Source organism: Gambusia affinis, linkage group LG03 (assembly GCF_019740435.1).
Source record: "Gambusia affinis linkage group LG03, SWU_Gaff_1.0, whole genome shotgun sequence".
In the NCBI taxonomy this organism is placed as follows: domain Eukaryota; kingdom Metazoa; phylum Chordata; class Actinopteri; order Cyprinodontiformes; family Poeciliidae; genus Gambusia; species Gambusia affinis.
In genome coordinates, this window is record NC_057870.1 from 25,813,186 (window position 1) to 25,837,303 (window position 24,118).

Here is a 24,118-nt window from a genome sequence, read left to right on the forward strand (position 1 = left end):
ACTTTTTTTAGTGAAGTTTACTGACATCAACTTTATGGAAATCAAATTCCACATTATTACTGTGTTTTAGCTTTAAGCCAAATCTGAAACATGAGCTTGCAGGAGATTTATCAAATTAAAACAAAAAGTCGGGACTTGACAGCATGAGCAGCGCTGTACATTACATCATCTGTTTGTGTTTTCTAATCTGAAATTGCATCCAGATAAAGAAAGATGTCTGAACTCGACCAAATCTCCAGAGCTTTGATTTCCAAACAAGAAATACAAATAAATCATTGCCTTTTATAGAAACCCTTTGTTCCCTCTAACATGTTTTTGTTCGAAATACCTACTGCAATACAAATCCAACTGTTTAATGTCGAGTGTAAGCAATAATTACAGTATTATAGTATTATTTTCCCTCTTCTGTGTCCTTTTAAAGTGTTGTCAGAGATTAGTTCAGAATTACCTCTGCTGAGGCTCTGCGGCTCTGTTTGGGCTGCTGGGCCGTCCTGTTTCCAGTCTTTTTCACTAATTTCCACAAGTGTTTAGATGAAATTACTCATTTGGACAAAACTCATGTCAAAATGTTTCCCTTTACTCTTACTCTTTTTTCTTTAAATGACTTTTAAAAATATATTTAGGTGGGTTTTTCTAAAAGTACAGGCCATAAATCTTTTTATTCACCATTGAAGGAAGCTTAATATTTACCCTAACAAACATGTTTAGTAACAGTAATCTCTTACTGAACATATTTCTTCTGAGTGGAAGTAATATTAATGTTTCAAAGGTTTCCCGTCAGAGTCCTGACTTTAATCTGATTGGTAGTCTTTGGAATTGAGCTAAAGATTAGGGTGATGGCAAGGAGGCCTTCTGATGTCTGTCACTTGGAGCTCATCAATAAAGATAAATCATCAAATTACCAGTGGAAACCTGTCAAAAAACCAGCAAGCAAAGATTTAACTGAGTAATTTTAATAATAAAAAAAACAACAAGAAACAATCAAGTTGTTTTAATGTGTAAAAATAATGAAAAAAAATCATTTATTTCTGAGGAGAGTTAAATTGCCTGCATTGCTTTCCTTAAACTGAATCTTTTTTTTATTAGTGTTATTTTATCATTCCTGTTTAGAAACAAACTTTTGTGTGAAAATAATTTTAAGTCACAATCTGCCAAATTGTAAATTTAAGTACATTTACAAATTTACACATTTGTAATGAATTTCTGACTTATTATTGTAAACAAAGATCTGCACCTCTGACTTATTATTATAAATAATAAGTCAGAGGTCACTTATTATTTATTATAAATAATAAGTCAGAGGTTCAGATCTTTGTTTATATTGAGTTCTTGTATCAAATCTCCTCTCTGCTGTAAATTTAACAAATTCATAAATTAAGGCTCAGTGTGCAAGGAAACCACAGTTTTATCCAATCTGAAGTCTCTAAAATGTTTGTTTCTCAAATGTACTTAAGTCAGGGCAATAACCGGCTTCTTCTCTCAGGCCAAAGGTTTCTGAGTTTCCTGCTTGCTATTTTTTTCTCTTCAAACTCCCAGCTTACATTTTTGTAGCCTGCAGCTCAAACATCATCACACAAACAGCAGTGAAAGTGGATCAATTTGTTCCCATTTGCTCTATTGAAGTGAACTCTTCCCCAGTTTCCCCTGGTTACTGACCCAGCCAGCGAGAGAGCCACCTGCAAACCCTTACACAGAGCTCGAATGAGAGCCGGGGGGAGGAAGGAGGGAGAGGCAGGGATAGGAGCGAAGTAAAACGACAACCATCTGAGGGAGCAAATGGGCATCTGTGGGTAAGAGGAGCAGAAAATGTAATGAAAAAGACGTGTTAAAAGAGCAGTAAATCAGGGATGAGAGGGCTAGAAGACAGAGATAACTGGGAATCAGACTGGAAGAAAAAGCACAATAGGAACTCTGACATTGGAGCAGAGGTGTTAGCAGGCAATCCAGTGTTCAATCAAATTGGAGTTAAGTGGCTAAATAGATTGTCACACCTCAAAGCCGACCAAAGAACAGGCACAACAACAACTTGAGCAATATACAGCCGAGTTTTGGGGCAGTAACGACGGGCAGTGTTGTTTTTGTTTTGATAAACTCTGGCACACAAAATCCAATCGATCTAGATAGCAGTAGTTTGTTTTTATTGAAGACCAAATAGAAAGGCCACAGCAGATGGTAGATTAAAAGAATCAGAGGATGAGCATACAACTTTTAAATGTATTCCCAGAAAAGGAATGTATCATCATCTGTGCAGATCTGTTCCTGTTTGTGAGGAAGTGATTTCATCAGATTCCCCAGTTGGGCTTTTTAAATCCAGCTCTCTTTCACTTCCTATGCAGCCGCCCATATGACCCATGTCAAAATGCCATCGGCCATAAACAAAAGTTTTGTAGAGAAAAATGCATGTACAACATATCTGTAAAATATCCATTTTACACTCACTTAAGAATAACTTTAATGTTTTATAAAATATATTATTGATGGATTATTCAGAACATCCCTATCATCACACAATTTCCCTAATAAAATAAAAGAACATTATTATCATAACTGTGTAACCTTTGTTTTATTTTATTATGTAAGTAATATTATTTGTATTCCAGTCTGGAAAAGTTAAAGTAAACCTCATCAGACTGATCTGCAGTCAGCTTTTTCATTTCACTACTTTTTAAAAAACAGTATATAATGACTCACAGAAACAGATGTACTTATGATAAATTAAGCAGGATGTGGCAACAGAAGACATTTTTTAGGGAACTCTGTGACCGTAAAAATGCACAACATTTCGACTGACTGTGAAAATTCAAGACAGTTCTTCGTCTGTCCAGGAAAATGTTCCTCATTCTTCCACCCATCCATCCTCAGGTCAAATTTCTTTAAAAAGACCAATGCATTCATAATAAAACATAAATGAAACCAACATTATACAAACACCTGAGACTGAGTTTTGTGGGACAGATATGACAGAACAACAATATGCCTCTAAGAAAAATGGAGGAAACTTTGATTTAGAAAAGTTCTGATCAGATCCTGATGATCAGGTTTACATATTCAGCGTTTACTGCTTTTCTTGTTATGCTTGTGTAAGTCGACATGAATAAACCACAGTCATTAGCAGCTTTTGTGCTTACATCTTTAATTGTTTTAGTTTTTTTCAGCTGTCAGTTTTAGTTTCAGTTTACACCATAAAACGTATTTGTCTCTTAAAGATTTATTTTGTTTATTGTCTTACTTAAATTACTTAATACATCCAAAGATCTCTGAACGACTTGCAGTCTGGATTTAATTTCCATGTTAACCTCCACAGATAAACTTTCTGTTTTTATTTGGATCACTGTGTAACGTTCTTCAGCTTGAAATGATGGTCAGATGTTGTGAATCAGTGCATTCGTCCTTATCGTCCAGATCCTGAACGTCACACTACTACCGATGTTTGACTGTTAGTTTATCTCCACCCAAGTTCTGCTTTGGTCTCATCAGTCGGAGTATGTTTAGGTTTGAGAATCAGTAAGTTGTTTTTTTTTATGGCGTTTTTATGTGTGTTGGACTTTTTTAGGATCTCCTGGATGACTTCTTGATTTGTTCTTGAGATCATTTTGATCTCAAGATCTCCTCTCTTTGGAGGAGATCTTTTAGCCCATTTCATGCTGCCAGACAGGTTCTAGTTTTGACTCCGGCTCTGACGGTAATCAGGCCTTGTTAAGGCCAGTGAAGTTGAAATCAGCTTTCTAAAAAAATTTGCAAAATCACAGTTATTCTGTGAGGCTTGTTAAAAATAAAACATTTCATGTTGAGGTTGTAAAGTCACATTTCCAGTAAAATAAAGTGACTTAATTGTTTTATGCAAAGCTCTACATTATTAAATACTGGTACACTTTCTTTAACCAGTCGAAGAATGATTTAGATGATGCATGATTTAGGTTAATATGATGTATAAAGCTGCTGGTTTAGTAATAAGACATTGAGTTCATCTGCATTTGGGTCTGTACAGTTGGAGAAACCACAGCATGAAAACAAACCCATGAGATCAAGTCTACTTGTTAAATATAGCTTCAAGCAAAATCTATTTGAACTGAAAAACTTAGCTTATTGTGTCAAAATTGCACAAATTTTATTTTTAATTCTTTGTATCAGTAAAAGTCTTCAAAAAAATAAGCCCCAGGAAACATCTTGAAGCTTTAGTTTTTGTGCATGAAATCAAGTATGGAGCATAATTTTACAAAAAGAAACAAATGCAACTGCAGCTCTTACTTGTACTTGGAGCCTTGCACCATCTCTCCTTGCACGAATTGGCCTGCTTGATATCAACATGAAGGCTGCAGGCCTCCACAGCCTCAGCTCCATAAAAGGACGTGTTTCCTGTAAGCAGCTTGCTGCTCTGTAGTTGGGGTCAGACATTCTGGTAATTCCAGAAGATACTGAACAGTTTTGGACGTCAGTGGACAAGATAGGCTTAAAAAATCTGCACATTTCTGTTGATAGTGAGGTGAGATTTTACACATTCAGTAAACATTTTTAATTTGAGAATAGTTTAAGGTTCAATCTCTTTGCTTCTTTAAAATTTAGTAAAAGTATTGCAAATGATGCGATGATTGTCTTATTTTTATTCGGTTGTTGGATATGTGTGTTGCGACTTGAGTGAATAATTACCTTTAGTTTTCAAAAAGTGCAATTAAAGCTTTGGAAGGCTTCATGGATCTTAGATTTGCAAATTGCAGGAAGGCTCATGCACTATGTGGGAGTTGCTTTGGAGCTAATGGATTGTGTAAATGGTCACTTTGAAGCTGATGGTCCTCATAGTGAAGTGAAATGAGCTGAGACTTCGGCACATGGAGGAAGCTTCAGGCTTTTTCTCCATCTCCCATCATTTTATTTCTCTTTGCCTTGATTTATTTTCTTTCATATCTTGCTGTGCTCTGCACATTTATTGAATTACTTCATGAATGGAAAGTGTTTTGTTTTTTTCACAACATTGAAAACAATATATCTAGCTAAGAAATCCAGATTATTTACTATAAAATCAATTATTCCCACCACTTGCTCCCTTTTGGTCCCTCATGCAATTTGTTTTTCACTTGTCTCCTCTTCAAGCTCAGACTTCTTTCGCTCTCCTGGGACTCCTTCTCTTCGGCTCTTTATCGCCTCTCCTCCTCTCATCTTATCTTGTCTTGTTGCCTCGCTTTCCAACTCTCCTGAGATCCCGTGGATAGTTTCAGTGTATGAGACCAGATAATCACTCCATAGTCATCATGTCAGCTTTTCTGTTCTTTTTTGTTCTCGTTCTCCTCTTCATCTGCAGAGGCTGCATAAATGCAGAGAAATGTTTTACTTTTACGGAGGTACAGTGAGCAATATGTGGGGAATCATGGATTTCTGAATGTCTGAACTATATAATATCAAAAAAAACAAATTGATTGCCCTTTATGTGTATTTTAATTTTTTTGTCTGAGCGTCACTTTGCCACATACATACCTGAAAACACAACACTTTGTAAAATGTGAACTTTATTACAGTTTGTCACACAACAACCTTAAGCTTCTTTTAATTTAATGACATTTCATGACAGAGCAAGACAAAGTTTCACATCATTTTTAAGGGAAATAACTCCACCATCCCTCTAGAGTTATATCTTCTAGTTTTTTGTGGCTCGTCTCAACCCACTTCGCACATCTAGAGACAGTTATTCTGTTTTTCAAAAATAACTCCATCTCAGTCGGATTGGATGGAGAATAGCTATGAACATCAGCTTTTAAGCTTTCCACACATTTTCAACTAGATTTAGGCCTGGACTTTGACTGGGCCATTCAAACACATCAGAGTTGGGCATTTGTGGTCTTCATAGTGTTCTGCATTTCTTGACCACTTCTCAGTTTGAACGGTTCTGATGTAAATGAATTGATTTTTTTTATTTTTTATTTATTTTGAGCAACTTGTGGCAAACAGAGGAGGGAATTTAATGACTCAAACTGGCTGCTTCTGGAAACAATGCTGTATTTGCACCACTTGTTTTAGTCTAACTGCAAACCTACCAAGACGCATGTTTTGGTGGGTTTTATATGACCTTTATATGTCATATAAAAATGTAAAAAGGTGCAAATTTAAATTCTATACCATTTTCCTTTCTTCTCCATGCATGTTGTGTCTGGTCTCATTTCAAACCTACCAAGACGGATGTTTTGGTGGGTTTGCAGTCGTTCCATTCTTTCTGCTGTCATGTGTTGGATCACAACATGACTCTGTGAGATGTTCAAAGCTGTGATATTGTCAGCCTCTACTTTCTTCCTGACCTGTTTGCTGTGTTCCTTGGACTTCATGATGCTGTTTCTGCACTAATGTTTGCTAATACGCCTCTTTCCTTCATAGAACAGCTGCATTCATAATGAGATTGAGTTATCTATATGAGGGCTTTTACTTACTCTTAAGGAAACCCCAGAAAGAAATTATTTAGTTATCAGAGATTGAGGGCTTAATTAAAGGCTTGACATATTTTCTAGATATTCACATTTTGTAAATTATGTTTAATTTTCCTCCCACTGTCTTACAAAACGTATTGCTCATTTCTGTATCTATTGATTTTTCACATAAAATCTCAATAAAATGCATGTTTTGTGGTTGTAACCTGATAAAATACCCCCCTGTGCGAGTTTTATTGTCTTTTAACAATAGCCAGATTGTTCTTATTAATCTTTTCAACGGATCTCGATCAATGGTTCTCTGGGTTTTATTTATTTTCACACTGGCTGTTGTTTTCTATTATTTAGACTGTTTGTTATTAAATCTTTGTTTAAGCTGCTAAACTCTGACCTATAAATAGTAAAGGTATAAAGAAAATCTCAAAAGCACAAGGAAAAAAAACTGTTTTCTGGTAATTGAAATTACACAGTTTTCTGTTTTCTGATTACCTTTGACTTGTAATCAGAAACAAATATTGAATATTGTAAAATCTGCCCTATGTCATGTTCATTAAAGGCTCTTCTTTAAAAGTATTTTCTGTATTTTGACTTTAGAAAAAGTTAGAAATGATTAGGGAGATGTAAGTTTGTGCTCAGATGGAAAAACTCATATAATCCCCTAATTTAATGTTTAGTGTTTGTTACATTTAATTGCCGGATTAAAACAAAATGAGGAGAAACTTGTTGCTTGTTCTAATCTCTTTAAAGAAAAGTCAGGCGTCTTAAAAATATGTATCAGTTGGTAAAAGCCTGATTGGTGTTTCTTAAAGGTTTAAAGCCGACTGGTTTCATCGTACAGCCTTCTGCGTTCACAAGTCTATGACAAAGACACTTAATTTAATCCTTTTTTTTACTTGCAGGGTTATTTATAAAAGATATATTGACTAAACCAATTGCATAAACAACCACCAGGTATTTTGTCAGTATTTTTTAACTTTTAACAACAGGAATTGCAGTTGTCTTGTTAAGATTTATGTTAAAATTGGCTCTTACACACTCGTTCCTTCAGTTTGCTGCTTACTTTAAATATATTTTAGTTTGTATTTTGTGCGTAAAAACTAGGTAAAATACCAGGAAGATCTTCAGAAGGTCTGGAAGCGTCTTAGCTATAAACTCCATTTTTAGCACCAGTTTTCCAAAGGTGAAATGTAATCAAACAGTCAGGGTTAAAACTTATACAAAGCAATGGGATTTGTCTTCTTTGTAGCATATGTTTAGGTGCAAATTTAAATTCTATAGTATTTTCCTTTCTTCTCCATGCATGTTGTGTCTGGTCTCATTTCAGTTTCTGTGCTGCTGTCTGAGTGTAAACTCTTGAAGATATGAAATCTGCTAGACTAAACAGAAAGAAGCAGAGTTCAGCAGTGGGTTCAGCTCTGATCCAGAAGAAAGCTGTTTCTGAAATCGGAAAACTTGAACTTTTCTCCAAGGACTGCCGTGTGCTTGGAAGAAAGCGCATAACATTTGAGAGATTGATGTCACCTGGGAGACTTTTACGAGTTCTTAGCAAATAATTTTCAGCCAGAAAACACAAGATTGCCTTTTATTTATTTATTGTTTTGTCTTTGCTTTTTCCAAAACACATTTTGGATCATCATCTCCATTTCTCATTTGAAAAATCTTTGCTGCTTTTACAGTCAAAACCAGATTTTTACAACCAATGTAAAGTCATATAAAATTAATATGAAAGTCATACTTTTTAATGATCTCATTTTTTCAACATCTAAAAGAAAATCAGAGTGAACCTTTCGTTTTTAGCTCAGTTGTGATCAAAGAAATTTCATTTTGCAGTTTAATTAAACTGAGGTAAATTTTGGGGTTTATTTTAAAGCAACACCCCAATAACATCACTTCTTTGTGCAACATCAGCAAAAAATCAAAAGTGATCAGTCAAGTTATTTATGGGAACATCTAACTATCATGTCATTTGGAAAGTAGAAGTTCTGTGTCGCAGAGATAAATTTGTTTTGCTGAGATATCAATCCTGAGAACTTTTGCAAAATATATTGTGAGGATGCTTCCAACAGAGCACCAGCTCAGCTTGAAATGTAATTTATTACCTTGGCTCACAGGTAACTAATAATCTTTTCTATTAAGTCCCTGTTCAAAGTTTTATTTGGTTCATGTGATAAATTAGAACGTGGGGTGTATATATTTATCCATACTTTATCTTGTTTCCTCGTTATGTTATCTGAGGGCTAATTTTAACTGTGTTTAATTATTAGAAGTGATCTCTGCTAAATTACACCTGTGTGTGTTTGTGCTTGTTATAGGTGGAGTGGATAGAACAGCAGGTGGTGAAGAGGAGGATCAAGAGGGATTACAAACCTGTCCCACCCCTTTCCCAGACGAGCCCCGCCCAGAACAGCGTGGCCCAGAACAACATTTTTTACAATGATGTGAAGTGGAGCAGCATGTGGTATATTGTAAGTACACTGTATATTCAGAGGACTGTGCGCTGCCCACTTTCCGCCAGTTTGTGGGTCAAAGGTCTGGTTGTGTTGTGATGTGGCCCTGATTACTGCGGTGTCAGTGGAGCTGAGGGATTTATGCGTCTGTTTTCTCTGTAATCAAACAATCGCTGTTGTTCTTCTTTACTGTCTGAAGAACGACTAGGAGAAACGTGGTTTATACCAGTTGCATTTGGGCGCTTATCACAGGTGTTTACTCACTGCACACCTTCAGATCATTGCTCCTTTAGGTATACGTTTTTTGTGTATGTGACCTGGACTCTGTCAATTGTTAACTTGATTTAGATAAATCCTGATACTTTGACCGGAGATTTTGGGGTTTTCAACTGGGGGATGAAACTCTCTGAACTTTCTGTGCATGTTTTTAGGTTTACAGTGGGGTTGGAGGAAAAAAAACAAAAACAACATCCTTTTCCATGAAAAAAACCAGCAGCACAGTTGAAACAATAAAAATGGTTTTTTCTAACTTAACACATGAGCAGAAATGTCCTTAGTGGGATGATATTATGTATTTTCTAGGCATATTGTGCCATTTTAAAGCACAATTAAGTAACTATGCCACCTTTAGTTGTTATAAAAGTGCTGCATTTATCAAACATAACTTTGTAATTTGACATCTTAAAATTGGGCGTCTATCCCTTTAAGAAGCTCCTACTTTTTTTTGACACTCCATCTTCTTCGTTGGTCTATTATGGCATTTACAACCCTGTCTTAAGAGCGTTGGACTGAGCAGACTCAGTTCCACCATGTATTTGCTAATTGCAGCTGCCGCTAGTCTGAAGGAGCTCAGTTAATGAGTAGTGGCTTAATCTGTGAGGCAGAACCCAGAATTGGAGGCTGCAGCTCCAAGGGAGAGCTTTGTGTCAATGGGTGCCACTGTGTAAGAGTAAGCGTTTGGGCACCTCTGAGTGGTTGCCATGGGAGACTAAAACAACATCATAGCATGATCTATAGCTCAAAAAAGTAGATTTTACACAATAGCTCCCCTTTAAGTGGCAAAAAGGTAAAGTCATTGTTGACAGTTGTGCACCTAAATTTCACTTTGGCCCTGAAACAAATAAAATTAGACACGTTTGACTAGGCAAACAATAAATCAATTAATCGTACGATAAATTAAAACTATCGACGTCATTTTAATTATTGCCTTTATCGTCTTGTCCAGCCTTTTTCTTTCTGTTGATGACGCTAAATGAAAAAAGGGTCAACTCCTTAGTGTAATGCCCAGCGCACACTACACAATCTTAGTGCTGTCGGCCGATTGTCGGCCCATTTTCAAGACCAAATATTAGCCAGCAGAAATCCTAGTTATAACTGTTCATCGTGCCGTGTGGTGTCCAACAATGGGCACAAAATAATGGCTACAAGTCCAGCTAACTCATTTTAAAACCAGGCATTAATCAATGCTTTACTACAATCTATCTGCAGTGCATGTGGCTCTAGTGTCAGCGTAATGTCCTGACTGAATGAAAATCATTACAACCTATTTATGTCACGTTAACGAAGAACAGCTGAAAAGTTACCGGGTTCATCAACTGCATAGCAAATTCGCTCCAACTCCTCCCCTCGTCATTTCTGTAATCTTTGCACCAAATGTTGAATAAACATTAATGTTGTTTCACATATCATCTCCAATGTCCGCTGGACTTCGGGTTGTGCCGTGTCAGCTGTTTGGGATTCCCCTCGGTAATTTCTCCTAAGAAAGCAGGAGGAGAATCCGGCTTTCTGGTTGGCTACTTGTCACATTCAACAGGCTGTGTTAACGATCCCAGTCGGGGAAAACCCTGATTTAGATCAGAGCGCATCAACGATCTACCGTAACACACCACACACTACAGGATGATCACAAGCGACAATCTTAGAACGATCAACTTCTTAGGGGAAAATTGGGGGAAAAATCGTTTAGTGTGAATTATTGCATCAGATGTGCCCATCTTCTCTATTTAAATCTAATGATTACTGAAGGGCAATATGGTAAACAGACTTTATAATCTGCACTCTTTTGGGTGAATGCGGTATTCATTTACACTTTGGCTTTATGTTGTTTAATTTTTATTCAAGTACATTTTTTGTTAATGGAGACTGAGAATATATTTTATTATTGTTTTTGGTTGTTTTGTTTATTTTATCACTTCCAGTGTTAAGTGTTCTTTTGAAAATAAAGTGTATCTATCTTTGGCAGGAAATCGCATGAATTATTACGTCATTTCCATTAGTTCATTGTAAAAAGGTCTTCAAACAATATTATCGTTTATCGCAATAATTTTTGAGACAATTAATCACTCAGCAAAATTTGTTATTGTTTGACTAACATTTTCATTGAGCGATAAGAGATTGCCAACTCAAACAAAAGGCGCCGTCGGCCTGTGCAGCTACAGAAATCATGTAATTTTATTACAAGTGTCACACTGTGAGATTGCTCTCATAAAATCCTGGCAGCAATGTTTTGTCGTACGACATAATATCACTTTAAATTGTCTAGGGAGTTGATAATTAGTTCTTCAAATATAGCTGCAATCTAGAGAGAGTAAAGTGCTTCCAACATTTTATTTGTATTTTTCCTTTAATTGTCTCATGAGAATTGGAAAAGTTACTCTTTACTTAGGGGCTCGTCGGTAAGCAGTTTCAGTTTACAGCGCCACCTGCCTGTTTGCCGCCTCATTTGCCTCCAGCCTGCACGACTTTAGAGCTGCCGGTGCTACGGGTGATTAAAGTGTTTTATATCTGCTGAAAAGGCACAAATTTAACTGCATTGTAAAATGTTTTCTTAGTTTCAAGATGTTGTTGTGCTCCAAACAGTCTGTAGCCTCTTTAACAAAACGCCCGTCATAAACTCACAAAGACAAGCCGCCTCTGTGCTCCCTTTGGCTAGTCATAAGTCACAAGTGGAGACGGTGATATCCCGCACGACTGTGAGTGCTCAGAAGTGACAGGAGTTGTGGTGCAGCAGTGAAGACAGCAACAGGAATAAAAACTGTGTTGCACTGAAAGTCTTAACATTTCAAAACAATAATGTCGGATGCTTCAAATTTAGATTACATATTTCTTCCGAGTGGCTGAAACGTGCTTAATGTGAACTGAAGATGTGATTTACCTTTATATTTTAAAAAGTAATCAAAGAGAAACATAATGTAATTACATAACTCTGATAAAGTAATCAACACAGTTGCTCTTATTCTAAATGGTGTCCAAGGGTTGTATGGTAGAAAACTTGCAGCATGTGAAAATGTTAGGACATGAACCAATAGCATTCATAGAGGTTGGACCACAACCACGTGGTCCAACCGCGTCTTAGGTATTCGGTCATCGCTGCAACGTTATGTGATGCTGTTGACACTAGGAAATCATTTGTTCAGTTTAGAAATTACAATTTGTGCAGAACAACTTGTAGTTTTCTTGTTGTCAAACTCTGCTTCATCACTGCTGATGTCAACTTAAATGTTTGATGACAACTGAAAACATCTAAAATTCATCCAGACTGAATTGAATGAAGCTTTTTTTAGTTTGGTACTTTCTGGCTTTTCTATATAACGTATAGATGTTTTTGAGGATGGAACCAAGGCAGAGTTCAGTTATGTTATTGTCTCAATTTAGCTTTTTATTTTTCATATGTTGTTGGTTTCTCCACAAATGAGATTAAGGTAGCTTTTTTTCTTCAGGGCTGTATGATTTGGAAAAAAACTCTCCAAATAAACCTAACATAAACAAGTTTGAGCTTGTTTATGTCTGATTGTGCAACGTTTACTCTGGATCTTGCTGTAAATTAGCAGTACTTCATGTGGGAATGTTCTCAACCTTTTCCACTTCACAGCTTTATTTACCCTCCATTTTCTCCCGACCTCTCCTCTCCATCTGCTGCCGTCCCTGCAGCACTGCAGCGACGACGTCCACAACTGCCAGTCGGACATGAACATCATGGGGGCGTGGAAGAGGGGCTACACGGGCAAAGACGTGGTGGTCACCATTCTGGACGACGGGATTGAGCGGACCCACCCGGACCTTTCTCAGAACTACGTGAGTGTGTATGTATGCGCGTGTAGGGCGACTATGAGCGGCAGTGTGTTTACGTTTGGTGTTGTCAGTGACTTCAAAGTGTTGATCTTTGTGAGAATTGTTGCTTACATGTGAAGTTTGGGAAGGTATACAGACTATACTGTAGTCTCTGGGCTCCAGCTTTATATTATGTCTGAAAAAATTTAAACCTCAAAAGGAATTTTTATTTTATTACAAATTATATTTTAGTAGGAAGCTTCTTTAAACCTGTTAAAGTATATATAGGCTGTAAGTACCATAAATCCAAAAGTAAAAATAAAGTTTTCCACTTTTTGTCACAAGTCAAATTTGAACTTTAATGTATTTATTGATATTTTTAGCTTTTAGATCAACACAAGGCAGTGCATATTTATGTGCAGCAGGGGAAAGAATGTGTGGTTTTCAAAAAGGTTGTGTGCAAAACTAATCAGTCAATCTGTGGAGGCCTCAGACGGTTTCTTAGAGAACATTAGTGAGCAAACAGATTCATGACGAAGAATTCTCAGAAACAACACAGGATTACATTCACGAAATTGAAAGTATGGGACAAACACCAAACCAGTGAAAACCCGACCATCCAGCTGAGCCCAAGGGCCGAGAGAGGGTACATTTAATCAGAGAAGCCTATCAAATTATTTCCTTTGGAGAAATTGGGAGCTAAGCAGGAGGAACCAGTTGACAAGACAATGACGTGTTGTGAACTCTGTGAGTCGATGGCAGACTGAGGCTAACATGTTCTACATCCAGTCTGACTAAGCTTGAGGCTTCGTCCCCATTTTCAATGGAAAACGAGGAAAAAATGTCAGTTTCTGGATGTGGAAAGATGTTGCAGCAGGGATGTCCAAAGTCTGGCTGGGGGGCCAAATTTTTTCTTTTTTATGACATCCAACTGTTATTTAAGAATAATTTTTATAAAGCCTTTCATTTTTGCCCAGGATAAAACTATTAGACAATTTTCTTTCTTTCTTTTTTTTCTTCTCCCCACCAGGGGTCTTTTTTTGTTGGCTCCAGTTTCCCCCATATGACATTAGGCTGACAGGAAAGGGGGAAAGAGAGGGGGGGAAGACATGCGGCAAATGTCGCCGGGTCCGGGAATTGAACCCGCGACGGCCACGTCGAGGACTGAAGGCCTCCAAACGTGGGTCGTGCCATCCCCTACGCCTCCACAGCACGCCCCGACAATTTTCTTTTTAAACAGTATTTGTCTTTTTAAACTTTCATAAGAAGTACAACCAGATTTATTTAGAGACTTTTCCTGAAAAACTGACTTTGCTGTAACCAAACTTATTAAACTCTGCTGAACATAGCAGAGTTGTGAAAGAAAGTGACCCAAATCCTGTTCAAATGAGCCTAAAATAATCTTTAAATAATTTCTTTTAATAAAATAATTTCAAATGTTTGAATCGATGATGAATAACATCTTTTTCCTACAAAATAAAACTAAATAAATAAAATCAACCTACTTTGGTTGATTTTATTTATTTCTTCTTGGCCTTTGAGTATTTTAGACTCGATGTCGATGTGACAAAATGTTTGGACGCCCCTGTGGTGCAGCAATACCTCTAAACACTTACAGCACATGGTGGCCTAGCAATCATTGGGTGAGAGGTGCTGTACACAACCTCTTTTCAGATTTTCATTTAGAAAACAGTTTGGGAAAAAAGTAAAGTATTGTTTCTTCCACCTGACAAGTGTCCAGAACGTCATGGTGTTCTGTCACAAGACATAATAAAAATCTAAGAAAAGCAAAAGTGCATGAGCTATTTGTACTTTGCAGGGTGCTGTCCATGTTCGTCTCTAGTTACATAGATGATGAAGGGATGATGAAGTTTGTCAGATATTTAGGTAAACCTCTTGGCCTCAGGCAGCTGGTAAGGCTATCAGTCAGAGTGATTCCTCCTGTTTGACAGGGCCTGTGCTGCGGTTATTAACTCCTCCTAATGCCAGGAGTTGTTTATGCTCAAGGCTGAAATGCTCAGCACACTGGATTAACTACGATTGCATTCAATTTACAGAGCCGTTATGACTCTAATGTGAACTGTTTGTTCAGGCTGGATTCGCGCTCTGATGATCCATTGACATGACCGTGTTGGGCTTTGTCAACATTTTTTCCCTCCTGTTTTTATTACAAGCTAATTTGAAGTTTCATATACTTGATTTCATCTTGGTGTCTCTTCCAGGATCCTCAAGCAAGCTATGATGTCAACAGCAATGATCTGGATCCCATGCCGCGATACGATGCAACCAATGAGAACAAGTAAGAAAAAATATTTTTGCAAAAAGAATGAATTGTGGGCAGGAAGGGTTTTTATGGTATACTTGCTCTTCTTCCATTTGGAGCGCTTTCAGGCTGTTTTTGAAGCAGTTGTGTTCTCCTGACTTTGTTATGGTTTTGCTGAGTGACAGAGAATTTGATTGTGAGGATATTTGTGGGAAGCTTGTGGTTTTTTTTCTGTTTGGAAGAATGTGTGAGTGGCTGTGTAAGAATGGGGAGAAAAACAAACTCACTTGTCTTGTGCCAGCTTGGCTTCGGCTCAGCGAGTGATTCTCCCTCCTCCCTCTTTCTTTTATTTTGTTTGATTGTGTGTTTGGCTGCAGCAACTCAAGTGTCGTGGCAGTGGCTCAGTCCCTGCTGGTGACGTCTTAAAGAGACCTGGTGGAAATGTGCACGTACTGACCTCCTAAGTTTGTTCAGTGGACGGCATGGAGAAGCTTTATTGTGATGATGCGTTGAAAGAGGAGCGTCGAAAAGGACGGGAGCTTCTTAAAGAGACAGAAGCCAATTTTAAGGAGTAAGATATGGAAGTGAAATGTCTTTGAAGTTTTTGATTTATATGGCATTTTTAAAACTGAAGGTAACACAGTTACTCGATTGTGGTAAAAAAAAAAAAAAGGCACTATGTGCCCAGAAAACACTTAACTTCTGGTTTAACTGCATCTGTGGTTCTTGATTTAGGTCAAATATGCCATTCTATGTTCTGCACGTTCATATTCTGGAGTTATTCTCTGATAAACTCCTCTTTCTGGGTGCAAGTATTGAAGTGCATTTTTAAATAAATTATTTTCTAAACAGGCGACATTCAGCTAAAATCAAAGTGTAATGAACTTCCTAACAGTTTGACGATGCAAAGCTTCAGCTACGTTTTTGTGCACCTCAGAGCTGTTCCACAAATATCTACCTGTGGGATTTTTAGGTCTGTAAAATTAGAAACTAACATCTGCTTGATTTAAAGACTAAAATAATTTCATAGGGTTTCTAGGTGGATCTACTCAGTAGTGGAGATTTTATGACTTTGGCCCAAGACATTTTCAGCAGTGGCTGCATTTCTTACACTAAGAAACAGGAATACTGGTATGATTTTTTTTAAATTAATTTATATGACACATTTGAAAACAAACAAAAGCTGTCACTCAATAGTCTTTTATGGTCTGAAATGCATCAGAGGCAACACAGGATTAACAGAAACGTTCATGAAAATTTCTGTAAGGATATCAGAACTGGATCCAAATGAACTGATGTACAGAAAATGAGATGCTCTGGTGGCTCCATCTGCTGAAAATTGGTTCTGGTTGAGAAGAGAGATCCACGAGTGACTGCAGCACAGATGTGATGACAGTAAAAAATACACTAGACACTAGAGAACGAAAAGAAGGCCAGATAGACAGTTTTATGGATTACTGCGATAATGTGAACAGGTTGGACAATGTAGGAGAGGGAGCTAATTAACAGTGCTAAAAAGACAGATTACTAATCTGTAGTCATTTTATTGGTTTCACTTTTATATTTACAGCTAAACAGATTCTTTTAATCCTGCATAATTCCACAACTATCCAACAATTAGTCTGAAAAAACACGTAAAAGCCAGAAAATGTGTAATTTAAACAGAAAATTACAAACATATATCCAAACTTTACCAGTAGTTGATTTAAAAAAAGAAAAAAGAAGAAAGAAACTGAACAACTTACAGCAATATAAACAGTTTTCACACTTAGGAGATTTTTCAGGTGAACGTGAGACAATTTGCTTGCGTTTTCCTGCAGATGCTGCTCACACATGCCTTTCACAGCGGGAGGTTTTCCAGCTGCTCTCACAGCTGGAAATGTGAGCGAGATGCGGAGGCGCGAGCTGGAGACCAGTCATGATGTGGAAATCACTGTCTTTACAACTGGAAGATAGCAAATGAAGCTCATTCTTGTTGATGCGACTCCCACATGTATCTGAAAGGGGAGTACAGCACATATTTGTGTACACTGGTTGAATATCTCAGGGGTGATATAAGAGCTGCGTTTGTGGAAAACTGTTGCGTTCAGACGCAGAACCCTGAAGCAGAGTAGAGGTCATCTAGACTTTCCTGTGACTTTAGCAGCTGCAAAGCATCAAACTGGCTTTAAAGGTACAAGAATCTGTAAGAAAGCGGCAGATTTCAGCCCCCGTCAATCTCCATAAGGTCTTCTGCAGGATTTGGTTCAGAACTGAGTGTTGGAGAATGTAAAGCAGCCCGACTCCAGTTTGGTCGTGTTACTACATTGTCTTGACAAAAATGAAGGACTCTGTCTCTAGACAGTTTGCTCAAAAGTACCTCGTAATTTCCTGAAACGGGCAGCAGTTTGGTCCCATATCATGATCTATTCCTCAGCATCAAACATCAAAATCTCTAAAAACAGAAACCTCATATTTCATTGAGTCTCGAGGTACTGGTAGAGTCTCCCTCTTTCTGTCATTCATCTATTTATTTATTTTTGGTCTGAAATAGAAAGGATATGTATAAATATATTTAAAGTTAACCCTAAAGTAACCCTATCCAAAAAATATTTGTATGGGGTTCTTTTTAAAAAAAATTAAAAACAAAGTATAAGATGAAAAAATATGAAGAAATTACTAAACTGGCATCAGTGAAGGTTGGCTGAATTTCTAGCCCAGATTTTCCTCATGAATGATTCATTTTAAAGAACTGATTCAAGATATTTGATACAACATCAGCAGCAAGTGAGGATGTTTCAGTGTGCAGTTCTGATACGTAAATCAATTTTTCAGCCTAAAACTCCCTTTGTTTGCTGGTTTTCCATGGCTGCTTTTAGAGATCGTTTTTTATTTCTTCGGGTTGTGTGTGTGTGTGTGTGTGTGTGTGAATTGTGATGCAGATGTTCTCTGTAGGAGGTGTGTGTGTGTGTGTGTGTTTGTGTAGATCTGGAAAGCGGTGTTTTGGAGAAGGCAGCAGACACAAACACGCCATTTTTGTGTCATGGTCGCTGACCTGGCTCGATTGTCACTGCTGCAGTTACTCAAGGAATGTTTCCCTCTCACACACGTGTCAAACTTATTACTTTTAGGCGTTGCTTAAACTGTCTTTGTCCTCTTGTGGTCCAGTGGAAGTGTACAGCTCGGGCGTTGCTCATAGATAATGTCAAAACAAGGTCGCTGGATTTCTACATTTATAAAGCAGTAATTCTGAAATATATTTTTTGAAGATGTTCTGTAAGTTTCCAGCCTGCATATCCCTAAATTTATACATGTTTACAACTTCTTCAACCATGTTCACATTTTAAAGAGCTGCGTTTTTCCTTCACCTGTTCATTCTTCTTTAAAATCTTTACATTGTTTACATTATGTACTTGGTTCCTGCTGGTGTCCAAATTTACTTCTGTGAATTTGTACAGTTGCATCAGCTGAGAGTTTGAAATTGTGATATGATAAGCTGTTTATTCCTGCTCTGTCTCCAGACATGGCACACGCTGTGCAGGTGAAGTCGCCGCAGCTGCAAACAACTCTCACTGCATTGTGGGTATTGCCTACAATGCCAGAATAGGAGGTCAGTAGTTCAGTATGTTTTACTCTTGATTTAAAAAAAAAAAAGTTTTTTATAGGTTTCACTGTACTTTGTATATTCTCTAATATGTTTTATAATTTATAAACATGTAGTATAGCCTCAAATTGTGTGAAATAAATTTCAAGGCATTTTAAATGTTCATCACATTTTTTATTAGTTTATTATGGTTCATAATAAATAAATTGGATAAATTAGATCCACCGGGTTTAACAAGTCTAAATGTTTTTAGATTTAATCCAGGGTTGATTTAACAAAATATATTGGAACTTTAAAGAGGGAAAAAAAAGAAAAAAAACTCTGAATCTAATAGTTGGAGCAAAACCACTATTTTAATGTTTTTTGTTTCCATCTTCATTTGGACTGAAGGTAAACGTACAGAGCGCTCTGGTTAGAAAACCTCAGAGTTGGTAAAATTTTCAGTTTAGCTTTTCATGCCGATCAAATCATTACATAGATTTTACATCAATTGGAGGAATGCAAATCTATAAGCAGTGTCTCACTCAGAACAGTAAAAACTGACCACAAGGTAAAAAACCAGACATGCCCTTCACAGCTTAACAGAGCCACTAAATTTTACAGGAGATTCCCCCCTCAGTCTTTTTTATTCTCAAGGCTTTGAAGGATTGTGTTGCAGAAATGCAGTGCTTGTTAATTTCATATATTTTCCTGAGGCAAAAATGCAACACAGAAGTACTTGATAAGTTTGCTGGGTTTTGATTTATTTCAGAATTATGAGGGGAGACATTTCAGTGACTGCACCTCTTGAACCTCTTTTTAATGGAAAAGATGAAGGGTTTGGTTTTGTTTCTGCTTGTACTCAAGGTGTCCGAATGCTGGACGGAGATGTAACAGACATGGTGGAGGCCAAGTCTCTGGGTCTCAACCCGCAGCACATCGATATTTACAGCGCCAGCTGGGGACCCGATGACGATGGGAAGACCGTGGATGGACCGGCGTCTCTGGCCAGGCAGGCCTTTGAGAACGGCATTCGCATGGTGAGCGCATTTGGATTCACGTTTTGCAGAAATATCCCATCATATATAAACATGTAAACCATTAACCAGCCAACTAACTAGAAGTGATATAAACAAATTTTTTTCTACCAGTATTTTCCTGATCAGCGATATCTGTTACCATTTTCTACCTACAGATCTCCTCCTGACATTTCAGTCTTTATTAGCATATTTTCATTTGCATATTCATTGGCTGCTTTTCACACCAACAAAGTGGCGCTTATTGAGTCACAGGGCAGAGAGTCTGAGTCGAGTGGGAAGCTGCAGCAGAGGTCAATGGGGGTGAAGTGATTTAATGGCGTAAACATAAGCCTGCACATTCACACTGTTTGCTTTAGTCGGCTCTCTATTAATGAAGAAGATGTTGTAGTAGCGAGGGAGAAGAGTTAATGCTGTTTATCTGAATGTAAGGTGTAGTCTGTATTATTACTGGCTACAACCGTAAATCTGTGGACAAAAAGAAAACGTGTAAAGGTGGAGGTTGTCTGGGTGAGGAAGACGGCTGTCCAGCTGTGGGAGCTGGGCAGGTGGACCTGTCCCACTGTCCCCGTACAGCTGGGTTAGTGAGGATGAGTGAAAGTGGCGTGCTTGTTAGTGTGACATGGACCTGAGAGACACCCTGAAGAGACGGTTTACTCAGCACTGAGGTGTTAGCAGCATCGCTGATGCCTGTGGTGAGAGTTACATCCTGTGATGTGCTGCTACATACATGATTTAATCAGATCTTAACTTGTCTGTGCCATGTTTATATAGCACTTAATCATTCTCCTGCCTCCTCTCCTTCACTATCCCCCATCCTTTTGTGTAATACCCTCTTTCCTTTGTTAACTGCTTATAAAAGTGCTCTCCATCACTTTCACCTGCCAGCCTTTAGTCCCGACTGATCCTCCTCTGGCTCACAGAGGGGCTTCATGGGCTTATCGCTGTCTGACAGAAGCCTTCTCTTGAAAAACTCCATCCTACCTTTTATTACCAAGCATTAGTGTTTGTGAGTCTGTGTGTGAATTTCAGTGGCAGTTTGTTTGTGGGATCTTTTTTTTAATTAGTTTATTTGTTAGGGACAGACATATAGCGACATAAACAAACTGAAATAAACAGCAGGCCCATGTTTACGTCATAGTGCAATAGCAAAAGCTAATTCGCAGCACTTGCCCCTAGATGGGCTTTTAAAAAATACCTCTAAAAGTTTCTTCCCATCTACTCCTGGCTGATCCTGAGGGCTCTTGACAGCCTCACTGTGTTTATTCAGACTGTGTTAGTTTCCTTTTTAGTACGTTTTGACTACATACACATATAGAATATGCTCATATATGTGGAAAAATTGGTATAAAATCATTTTATATTTAACTGATTTCAGTATTTTTAGGCGAGCAAAATCTAATTTTTGAAACCCGTAGGACGTTTTACTGACATTCGTATCTATTTAATGGTGGACATTGTAGTGATCTCTGACATTTGCATATTTTACAGTGTCCTTTAGACACCACAGATAAAAATGTTATACATGCACCAAATTACCTCTGTGGTTGTCATGGTTACAGCTTCCAGACAGTAAATACTCTGAGGATGATGATGGATGTGAGCTTTGATGAACCGACTTTGGGACCAAATGTAGAAAATTGGAGGGCCAACGTCCTTCTGATTTCAGTGTTTATTTTGAGTAAAGTTTTACTGAACCTTACTGCAGTTTGAACTGTAACAATTCGTTGCTCGTGACAGGGATTCAACTGCACTTGTGAATTTGGTTTACTTTGTGAGTTCACTCCGTTAGCCGAGACGTTAATCTAAAGATGAAATAAGTAGAGCAACTGCTTCTTTTCCTTTCAGGGAAGGAAGGGCCGTGGCTCTATATTTGTTTGGGCTTCAGGAAACGGTGGGCGCAGCAGAGACCACTGCTCCTGCGACGGCTACACCAACTCCATCTACACCATCTCCATTTCCAGCACGGCCGAGAGCGGACGAAAGCCCTGGTACCTGGAGGAATGCTCGTCCACCCTGACCACTACGTACAGCAGCGGCGAGAACTACGACAGAAAGATCGTGAGTATCACACTGGCTTTGTGTTTGTTGGGTATGTTTGGGATTTGTGGAAACTGATCGTCATAACTTCAAGATGTACATATTGAGGGTGTATCATCTGCAATCATTCCTTTTTCTTTTAATTTTACCAAATTAAAAGAAAAAGCAGGAAAAGAGCAATTGTAGTTGTTCCCTGCAGGTGTGCTCGACAGCCAAACGTCTGTCTACAAGCACACCACATTCCTCGTTTCCTAACTCAGCCAGCTGGCTCCAGTTGGTCATAAAGCCTCTTCTTCTTAAGAAGACATTTGTTTTCTTCATTGTGAATGTGGTTAAAGGACTATGACTTTGTCTGACAGCTTTCAACCACATCACTGGAATGAACTAAGATGTCTGACCATGAAGAACTGGCTTGTTCAGCATCTTCTTGCTACATTCCTCACGCTGACATTACACACACACACACACACACACCCACGCACACACACCCACACACACACACAAGCTTTTGAAAAGTAGAAGCTTGTGTGTCAGAACTTTTGGCCAGTCCACAGCAGATGGTAGGGTCCAGTTTGTGTTCAGATAATCCCTCAATATTTCCAGTCCAAACAAGCTCCATTTGATGAGAGCTCAGACTGGAAATGATCCAAGTTACTCTTGGCCAACTGAATGTCAATCTGTTTAACGTATGTGCAATCAAAGTAAATATTACGGCTCTTTAATAACTTTTCTTACATCATATTGCTTCACACAATGTGTCTTTTGTTTCTTTCATAATAAACTGACGTGAGTTTCTGTATGAAAGCTGGAATGTGTGTCTGAGTGATTTCAGGTGTGTTTAAATCTGGTTGATACTCATCTCTTTAGTCTGTCTCTAAATGTGACCCAAAACAGATGTTTTTATGGCAGTCTGGGCGGCCCACTTCCAATCTTTTCATACAAAAAAAAAACTTTATTCAAGTCTATTCAATAAAACTTAATTCATCTCAAGGGGAAATTAAGGTGCAGAGAGCAGCAGCAGTAGGTACAGAAACAGAATTATGACCACATGAACCAACATAAAACTTAAAAAATCATTTTTAAGGCGTCTAAACGGTCATGTCGAATTTTGTTTGACTTTTACATCATTGACGTGACATTTGCGTCATAACCCTTCACCAGAAGAAACCAGACATGGTAAATCCAGACATAGAAATGGCCAAAAAGTACAACAATTAAATTATGAAAGAAGTTTGTTAGTCACAGTAAAGCCACTTCTGGTCTGACTTCACGTCCAAACAGACTCTTCTACAGAAGTTGCAGTCGGTGCTCCACAAAAGGGCTTTGTTATTAGCTATGCTGTCTTCTTCTGAGCTTCTTTTGTGTTATGATCTTGTAACAATACTGTCATCCCTAAATAATTTTAACAGTGATCCATAAACGGCTCCATCCATTGTTACGTCCTTAAACTGTGCGCTCCCATGACATCAGCCTTCTTGCAGGCGGGTCTGTTGGTGGTTGTGACACAGAAGTTTTATCTCAGTTGCATCATTCGGTAACATGAACGATCACAAGAACAACAAGAAAAATTAGATTTCAGCAAAAGATTGGAATTAAGTTGAGACCTGCTGTGTGAACCTTTTTCTCCCTTTCTACACACTTCTGTCATTTATCCCCGTCTTAATTATAGTCTGTTATATCCATCTTTTTGAGTCTCTCCTTCTCCCTCATCCTCAGATCACAACAGACCTGAGACACCGATGCACAGACAGTCACACCGGGACATCAGCCTCGGCTCCCATGGCAGCTGCCATCATTGCTCTGGCCCTGGAAGCAAAGTAAGATCCACTTAACCTCATCCTCTCATCCTCTCATCCCTTTGTCCCGCCACTAACCTCTAATGCCCTCTTGTCCTCTTATCGCACCGATCTATAAGAGGAACACGTGACACTTCACATTGTCAGCTATACAAATGCACTTCATCGCTTGGACATGCAGGAGAGTTGATTTCTCAGCTCTTTGACCTTTTGGCTTTTGGAATCTTGAGCAGAGTTTTCAATTGTTTGCTTATGTTTTGAAGTCAGGAACCTTCTTGCAGGACTGAACTTTATTGTTACTTTTCAGGTTGTTTGTCATCATGCTCATTCAGGGGTTATCTTCAGGGGCTTTATCAGGATTAAACTGGCTATTGTGAAGCGGCAGCCACGTTTAGCTGCAGTGTGTGCAAACTGTAAGAAGACTTGCTCGGGATTGTTCCCGACGGGGGTAAATTATGAATACATGCGCTGGGATCCAGAGGCAGGTGGATGACTCATTAGCATTTTGATTGT

At 38.2% G+C, this 24,118-nt stretch overlaps 1 protein-coding gene across 5 annotated transcripts in view; it reads left to right on the forward strand.

Annotated features, from left to right (window-relative positions):
- pcsk5b (proprotein convertase subtilisin/kexin type 5b) overlaps nucleotides 1-24,118 on the forward strand; it is a 93,113-nt gene that overhangs the window by 14,249 nt on the left and 54,746 nt on the right. For all 5 annotated transcript variants that reach the window (XM_044112605.1, XM_044112602.1, XM_044112600.1 and 2 more), the window contains exons 3-9: nucleotides 8,723-8,875; nucleotides 12,788-12,931; nucleotides 15,130-15,206; nucleotides 18,671-18,759; nucleotides 19,600-19,772; nucleotides 21,618-21,830; nucleotides 23,526-23,626. In XM_044112605.1, the coding sequence (XP_043968540.1) occupies nucleotides 8,723-8,875; nucleotides 12,788-12,931; nucleotides 15,130-15,206; nucleotides 18,671-18,759; nucleotides 19,600-19,772; nucleotides 21,618-21,830; nucleotides 23,526-23,626 (950 nt within the window). The remainder of the gene's footprint in view (nucleotides 1-8,722; nucleotides 8,876-12,787; nucleotides 12,932-15,129; nucleotides 15,207-18,670; nucleotides 18,760-19,599; nucleotides 19,773-21,617; nucleotides 21,831-23,525; nucleotides 23,627-24,118) is intronic.